Source organism: Rhea pennata, unplaced genomic scaffold, assembly GCF_028389875.1.
Source record: "Rhea pennata isolate bPtePen1 unplaced genomic scaffold, bPtePen1.pri scaffold_33, whole genome shotgun sequence".
Taxonomy (NCBI): Eukaryota; Metazoa; Chordata; class Aves; order Rheiformes; family Rheidae; genus Rhea; species Rhea pennata.
In genome coordinates this window covers 2705275-2713770 of record NW_026907680.1, presented here as the reverse complement: position 1 = coordinate 2713770, position 8496 = coordinate 2705275, and the positions used below count along the sequence as shown (strand labels likewise).

The window sequence follows — 8496 nt, the reverse complement described above, 5'->3', positions numbered from 1 at the left end:
TGGAAATGACCCTCCTTCCTCCTTGCTGCTGGCAGTCAAAGGAAGGGCACTGCCCAAGGGGAAACACCACAGCTTTGGGGAGATATTCACCCAAGGCATCCTCTCCTCCAGCAGCATTCCCTGCAGACCCCTCTTCCACCTCACAGCAGTTGAGCTTTTCCACTTAGCTCCCCACAAGGCTTGACAAGGGCATGCAGACTCTTCCTCAGCCTCCAAAATTGCCCTGAGACACCCAGCCCTGCTCTCCACAGATGAGCAGCATTCTCCTTACTTTCATCTATGGGCTAGGGGAAAAGGCCCTCCTCTTCCCAAAGGACCTATTACATTGAGTTGCCCAAAGGTCTGGAAGCTGGAAGCAGAGGCAGCGGGGGCAGAAAGCCAAGAGCAGGCTCTGCCAGGCACTTGCTCTTGTCTGCCCAGCCAGCAACGGAGGCCTAGTCCTCGTGGCAGAGCTTAAAAGGCATTCAGAGCTCCTCAGGACCTTGTGTCCAAGGGAAACATCACCCTCCAAGACACACAAGGCTACAGGGTCACCCTCCGCCATTCCCGGAAATTCCCAAGTGTCTCACCTGCCTCGAGGCTCTTCCTCCACCGTGCCTTCCTCCACATTGGTAGCCACCACTTTGGATTCAGGCTGCCTCTCTCGCTGGAGGAGGCGCTGGCCAGATACATGCTCTGCAATCAGAAGGGAAGAAAACACACAGTCAAGCCAAAGGCTGTGCTTTGGGAATGTGTAGGAGAAACACAGAAGGCAAGGGCAGAACGAATTGCTTTGAAGGTGGAAGGAAGTCTTGGCACAAGTGAGCAGATTGTCGACTCCCCATCAGGGCTGAGCTGCCTTGCCTCTAGTGCCTCATGCTAGGCGAGCCACGGTGCTGCAGCCTTGGCTCCAATGCCCTGCCAAGGACCAACAAAAGAGAAGGTGCAAAGCCCAGCCAGGCATCAGCCACTCCATTACCTTCCTTGCTGCTGGCAACATCTAGTCCCTTCTCCTCTTCCCACGTGGGCTTCACAGCTCCCACAGATGGTCTTCGAGGGGCACTCTCAAGCACATACCTGTAAACCAGAAAAAGACACCACTCGCAAGGAAGGGCCCCGCATGTCCTTTGCTGCTTCTGTGAATTCTGGGCGTGCAGGCACATTGCGAAGCTGATACAAACAGCAGCCTTTCCCAAAGGGGAATATGCAGGACAGGTCATCTCCTGCAGGACTCCCTCAGGAAGTGCAGGGACCCAGCATGCCTGCCTGCAGGCCCACAAGCTTCCTCCTCACACTGCTCCAGGCCTTCCCTCTACCCCTGGGGAGAGAGCTCCTTCTCAGCTTTCCAAAGCAAACCCTCCAGGTCAACACTGCAGCCTGTCTGACAGCTCCTGAGCAGGCTCCTGTGCAGGCACATCAGACAAGGCCCCTTTCCTCCAGCTTTCCACCCTCTTAGGAAATTCTAATCTAGACCTCCACAGCCCTTGCAATCCCTCCCAAGCTCAGGGCAGAGCATCTGCAAAGAACAGCCTCCATTCCTGGGCCACTAGTGGAACAAAGGCCTTCACAAGGTGGGAGCCAGCACAGAGCTCAGCAGAACCCCCACACAGAGCCCAAACAAAGCCAGGGCATGGCTGCAGCACACGGGGATCCAACTCCTCGGAAGACTTGCTCTGCAAGCACATCCTGAGCAGCCTTCACTAGCTCTGGCAACACACCTCGACCAAACCTGCAGTGAGGAGCTGCTCTTTGGGTGAGCCAGGAACTCAGGTGGAAAGGAGCAAACCAAAGTACTCACGTTGGAAAGACAATGAGAGAGCCAGAATGGATCAGGGAAGCCGCTGTTTGGGTGCTTGTGAGAACTGAATGCCTCATCTCTGGCATCTGCAAAGGGCAGAGACATGGGTGAGATGCTACGAAGAAAAGGACCTTGCTGCCCACAAGGGCAGACCATGTTTCCACTAATCAGAGAAGAAGCTGCCACTCAGAAAGAGGGAAACACCCCTCGCTCTTGCTCACAGCCACCCCCACCTCCATTCTACAGACCAGCAGGTGCGGAATAATACAGGCAGATGGCCAGAAACACTGGCAGGCTTCTGTCAAGGGCAAGAGCCAAGAGACTGATGCAGGAGAGCACTTGTTGCGTAGTGGAGAAGTCAAGGGAGGCTAGCAGAGGCCTTCTGCACCAGAAAGCCCAGGCTGAATGACACGGCTGCACTGGAGACCTGGGCAAAGGCCCTGGCTTGCAATGACTTTGTCTGTGACAAACCCCGAGAGTCTTCTGCAACTTGAGGAGCAGCTGTTGGACGCACTGCCCCACAATCCCAAACATGGCCAGAGGAGGCCTGGAGACAAATGGGATCCTAACACAAAGACCCCAAGGAAAGGCTGACTTTCTGGAAGACTTCTGGAGGAAGCCTAGCAGGAAAGAACTCCCAGGACCTGGCAGTGGGGGGAAAGCGGTTGCTTTGGACTTGGCCAGGCTTGCAAAGGGGTGAGAAGGAGAGCTGTGGAAAAAGGCAGACTTACATCCAGAAGAGCTTTGAGCAGCTGTGGGGAGGCATTCAGCCTGCGCAGAAAGCCTCTGTAAAACCACATTGTCACCTCTTTGCCTTCAATGAGAAGCACGCCAATGCCCTTGAAAAGAAGGGCCACGTTCTTCCCATTGGCCAGGCAGCAAGACAGAAGGTACACGGTCTCCTCCACGCAGGCCGCCACTGTTTTCCAAGGCATGGAGATGGCCACGGCTACGTGAGGATACTTGAGGGTCTCAGCTTTCCTGCACCCTAGGCAACAAGCAAAGAGCAGCACAGTCACGGACGGAGCCCTTCAGCAGGCTCCCACACAGTGCTGGGCGCCTGAAGGTCTTGCGGCAGCACGGAGCTGCAGAGCTCTCTGCTTTAACCCCCACAAAAGCCCCCACAGGAGGGGGGCTCCTGTCAGCCCTCCCTGGCCCAAATTCAAAGCACTCTGCAGCCTCCTCGGACAAGGCTACCGCAGGGCTTCCTTCCCTGCACAGACACCAAGAGCAAGCCCTGGCCACCTCCTGGGAGCGGGAGGCAGGAGGGCAGGCCAAGCAGAGCAGCAGGAGGGCCAGCTGCCAGCAGAAGGCAGTGCACAGAGGAATGGTGCCGGCACTCAGGCCATGCATGCTTTGACGAGCCTTAGCTGTGCCATGTCACGCTGGCTCCAAAGGAGGAGGAAAACACATGGGCTGCACAACAGCCTTCCACGCTGCCTCTTAATCCATCGGTGTTAGGAAGCAATAGGAAGGACTTGTCCTTTTGAGCAGACGGCTGCTGTGGCATCAACAGGGAACAACAGTGGCAACTACACGGCACTGGAAGCAGCAGCCACAAAAGCCCCACTATGGAGCCACGTGTTCGAGCCAGTGCAAGAGAGAGACACACCGAGAGACTCTCGTTGGATTCTGCATTATAATGTTGTGACAATCAAAACACCCTGAAGCTCTGCTCAGCACCCGGGGCAGCAAGTCTCAATTTCTAACAGCCCCTGGGAAACAGCAGAGAGCCACAGCCCCGCGATGTCCCCAGGGGAAGCCGAGGTTTCAGTCTGCCTTCTTACCAGCAACAGAGGCCTCCTCGTGGCTGAGGCCGTGAAGATCCACAAGGTTGCTTGAGAGGCGAAATGCGGGTCTCTGAACAGTCAGATGACTTTTCTTGCTAGGAACGACTTGTTTTGTAGCAACACTGAAGTTGCCAAGGGGAATAATTCTCACATCCTGCAGCCGGAGAAGTAGAGAGAAGCCTTAGAAGCATGGGAGACAGACAAAGAGAGAGTTGTTCTCAAAGCATGGCCACGGTGCTAGGTGCCCTGCCCATGGCTGGCATGCAAAGGGGCAAGACAGAGCCTTCTGGAAAGCTTGGCGGAAGCCCTGGAGAACTCCCTGAGAAGGCCATTCCCCATAGTTTCCTCCCCCTCCTCCTCAGCCTCCAAAGGCAACGTTGCCGCCCCTCCAGCACACGAAGAAAAGGCTTTCCCAGAACAGCTCCCTTTCTGGCCTTGCACTCTGCCAGGATCTCCAGAGAGGGCCCAGAAAGCCTCCCACCCTTCCAGCAACCGCAGCTGCACTGCACATTGGGCACCTCCCTTTTGGGAGAAGTCGGTCTGGGGCACAGCTGTCATTTGCAGCATGCTTCTGCAGGGAGGTTGCTTCTGCTTGGAGAGGAGGGGCAGGACTATTGCGGCCCATGGCCCCGAGGGGTCAGTGCTGCTGCCAGCATGGGTATGGGAGGGGAGGGAGAGGATGGCACATCCACCTTGTTCAGCACCAGCTTCTCCTGGATGTAGTTGGAGACACCCTCCCAGATGGGCACGGCCACTGCAAAGCAAGGCAAAGAAACGTCATGCCCCCTGCACCACAAGGCACCATCAGCGGAGGACCCTTGGGGCACCCCCAGACTGCCCAGGCTCCCCAAAGCCCCCGGGCATCTACAGCCCATCTTGGCGCTCAGCCTCTCGACAGCAATCCTGGGCAAGGAGGTCGCGAAGGCCTTACCCCGCGGGGGGATGACGGGCACCCGCTGCTCACGCTGCGTGGCGCGGCCAGCGTCCCGGAGCTCCATGTCCGTGCCGGGCGCTCTGGCTTGGCCGCGCAGCAGGAGGGTCCCTGCAAAGGCTTCCTGGCCGCTCGGCTGCTCCTGCTGCGCCCTTCAGCGCAGCCCCGCGCTGCCCCGGGCTCCCGTCGCCAGCTCCCGCTGGGGCTCGTCAGCTCCTGGCAGCACAGCGGTGCCCAGAGCAGCCCCAGCGCCTGCGCTGCGGCGGGCTGTGCGGGACGAGTGGGGAGGGTGCGTGGGCGGGCGGGAGAGGGCAGCGGTGGCTGTGACCCGGCAGGGATGTCCCCTGTGACGCCAGCCCGTGTCACAGAGGGGACCGGGACCCCCGGGGCCCCCGGCCAGTGCTGGCCCTGCAGTGGGGAGGGGCTGCACGGGGCACTTGTGGGGCTGCCGTGACCCCCGCACTGGGGAGGTCCTGGGGCAGGGATAACCCCACCGGGGGACCGGCTGGGCTGGGTGCTGCGGCTGCACTCAGCCAGGCCATGGCCCCATGCGGGAAACCTGGCTGCGAGGGGAGGGGGGCAGTGGGGCACTGCACCAGCCTCCACCCATGGCGACACAGCACAGGCTGCGGCTCCTGCTGCCCCCGGTGCAAGGAATTGCTGAGAACGGACCGATGGCAGGGAAACCTCCAGCAAGGCCTTGGCAGGCAGCAAAGCCCTGCCTCAGTGCTGAAGCAGAAGTTTCTTCCTGCCAGGCGTGGGCAGCTGGTGCATCCTGCCTCTTGGAATGTCCCCCAGAGCCCCCAGATGATGCCACACACGGGTCTGTGTCTCTCCACATTGCCCAGGGAGAGCTCGCAGGCACTTGCGCATGCCCTGGATCACCTCTGGCACCTCTGGTGTCACCCAGTGTTTCCACGGCAGCAGCTGACTCCCACCTTCCACCACCTTGGACTGGAAATGGGAGGGGGGACAAGGAGCTCGCACACTTCTGTGCACCTCTTTTGGGCACACGGCAGCTTAAGCAGGATGAATCCCACAACCGTCCTGGGGGTTAGTGGCGTGCATGGGATGGAGGTGTCTGTCCCGCCACCTGGAGGGCTTCTCCCCAAAGAAATGAGGGGCCCAGGCTGACTCAGCTCACTCACTGCTAGAAGCCTGGGGAAATGACTTTCCTGCTGGGTGCAGGAGCAGCTCCTCTGCCAGGAGCCGCAGTGCTGAGGGCACTGCCTGCCTGTGCTGAGCTGAGCTGAGACAAAACGGAGGGAAGCTCCGGACGCTCAGGAGGGAGGCAGCAGCTGAGAGCTCCTTGCGGCAGAAATGGGCAGAGCCCTTCCAGTGGGAAGTCTCTGGCTGCAGGGCAGTGCTGCTGAGCTGCTCGCGGGGTCCTGGAGACCTCGCGCAGGTGATGGTTGAGGCCATCTTTCCAGAGAGCTCTCTCGGTGGAGCAGCTGGTGCTTTAGGGCAGGGACTTGCTGCCACAGTGTCCGAGGGACAGGGCGGCACGGCTCCCTTCTACCGGGGAGGGCGGCAGGGCTGTGCGAGCAGGGCGTGCGTGCAGCCAGGTGTGCCCAGGGCTGTGGCTGAGAGCAGTGTCCTGGGAGGTCAGGGTGCCCAGGGCCATGCCTCTGCCACCTGCGATGGTCAGCACTCAGCCCGCCTGGGCAACTGCCTGCAGGGCTGCGTGGAGAAGCCATGGTGGGAAGTAGCAGCCCACAGAAGGGCAGGATCTTGCTGTCCCAGATCAGAGGCTGTGTGGGGCAAGGCTGCTCAGAGCTGCTGCTCAGCCCCAGGAGCTTGCCCGGAGGAAAGTCAAGGCAGGGACCACTCCACAGGGAAGGAGGTTTCCTGAGTGTTGGCTTTCTGTTCCACGCTGTTGTTTTGGGGGAAGGGAAAAGGAGGTGCCAAGGCTGGAGAAGAGCTGGAGACTGGGGAGGCTGCTGAGGGGTCAGCAGGTCTGTGGGGAAGCTCAGAAAGTGCTTTTGCCCCTGCTCTGCCCACGCACAGCAGCAGCAGCAGCAGCAGCTCTGCTGGCCCCAGGAGCCTTTTTGGAGCTGCTCCTTGGCACCTGCCAAGAGGTGGGTGCCCCGAGGCAGTGCCCTGCTGCCGGGAGGGCTCTCTGGGGCACAGACAAGTGCCCCAGAAGTGGGCTGGGGTCTGTTGGCTAAGGCAGGCAATAGACATGGGAGAGGGCATTTGGTGCTGGCAGGAAAAGCTGCAGGCGGTGGAGCCATGGTGCGAGAAGGGGAGGAACGCAGAACAGAAGTGCGGTGGGAGGGAGAATTAGGGAATTTAGCTCTCTTCTCCTCCAGTGCAGATGTTTTCCTCCCAGAAAACCCCACATGGCCTCTGCCAGCCCGCAGAGCCTCTGCCCCACAGGCCCCAGGGCCAGGCCAGGCACTGCCTTCTCTGCAGACAGACCTCTGGCTTAGGAGAGGGTCTGACTCCAACGAGATGTTACTCCAGCCTAGGCCTCTCTTGCAAAGGCTGGAGCAGCAGCAAGTACACGGAGGTTCTGCTTGCAAACTGCAGCTCACTAAGTGCTTGAGGTCAGTTTTCCGAGAGCTGCTGGTGCTTCAGCACAGTCTTTCTAGCACAGGCTGGAACAGCAGCAAGTAAATGCAGAACCGCAAAGAATGCAGTGATTGCCCCAACAGGGTCTTCTTCCAGCAGCCTGGGGCCTGGGAGCTTCCTCAGCCAGAGGCAGGAGACACAAAGCCTTTGTCCGCTTGGTCCTTCCAGAAGTGCACCCCCACCTTGGGCTGAAAGCACACCGTCAATGTGTGGCAGGGCCACATGCGGCTCCTTGCTTGGCTTCTCTCTTCCTCTTCAAAGCACTTCTGCTGGGCATCTTCTCACCTCCGCACGGCAAGGAGATGCGGCTTTCAGCGACCTCTCTCTTGCCTCTCCTTCCTGACCAAGAGCTGTTAGCTCACAGCCTGCCCCGGTGCATACAAAGTTCAGATGTGGTCATTTACTCCCCAAGAGGCCTTACTCCTCCTGCAGCAAATACCCTCTGGCACTTTATTGCCCAGCCATTCCCTGTGCTTTGGTCCTTCTGTAGCTCTTATTTGGGGAGCCTATAACATGGAGAGGAATGAGAGGTTCTGGTTTTGGTTTGTTTGAAAAGATTGATCCCTACCAGAAGCAAGCAAGGCAGAAAGACATCTTGGGCTGGCTTTTTCCTCCAGACCACGTTTGTCGCAGCAGAGAGTCAGCTGCCTGTATGGGAGCATGATTTGGATCGGAAAAGGGTGCGGGAACTCCTCATCACAAAGGCCTTAAGCCATACTGGGGAGCCAAAGTCCTCAGCGAAAGCCCACAATTTTCTCAGCCTGGTCTTCAAGTACGGCCTCAGAACACAAGTGGGTCTCTTGGCATGCTGGGCTGCCACCTTCAGCAGGAGCTCTCCTGGACGGGCTGAGTTCTTGCTTTTCTCTTTACTCATACAATTTCAAGAAGAAAACAAGAACTCCCTGGCAGTGTCCCCTGCCACACTGAGACAACTGTGGCTCCTACGGGCACCATTTGCACAACCGTCCAGGAAGATTCTGCATAGGTATTGTCAGAGAAGGAAAGCTCCTCAGATCCACTGGAGATGTGGGCCTTCCACTCGTGTATACAGTGTGCTTCCCAGGCTCTGACAAAGGAAAGGTATGGGCAGAGGAGGAGGGCAAACTGGTTCCTCTGCAGTCCCTGCTTTGTGACAGGACCTATTTCAAAGCACGGAGATCATCAGAGAGGTCCTTTTTGCTCCAGGATCTTTTCCTCACCCAGCACTGTGATTTGTTTCTCTACAGCTTTCAACATTTGCTGGCGTGTCCACAAACCTATTGCCTAACACTAGCATTTTTGAATGTTATCCCGTGCTGACTGGGAGCAATGTCATTTATTGGCTTTTGAGACTTTATCTGATTGTGCTCGATGCAGGAAGACACTGAGGGTCTTCTTGGTTGGTTTACATAGTCCTGTAGAGGAGTTTCCCTGGTAAAAAATGG

At 58.2% G+C, this 8496-nt stretch overlaps 1 protein-coding gene across 1 annotated transcript in view; it reads right to left on the bottom strand.

Annotated features, from left to right (window-relative positions):
- Nucleotides 1-565: 565 nt before the first annotated feature.
- Nucleotides 566-8496, bottom strand: part of LOC134154712 (uncharacterized) — a 30269-nt gene continuing 22338 nt past the window's right edge. Inside the window, exon 19 of the mRNA XM_062601391.1 lies at nucleotides 566-675. Within this exon, the coding sequence (XP_062457375.1) occupies nucleotides 566-675 (110 nt within the window). The remainder of the gene's footprint in view (nucleotides 676-8496) is intronic.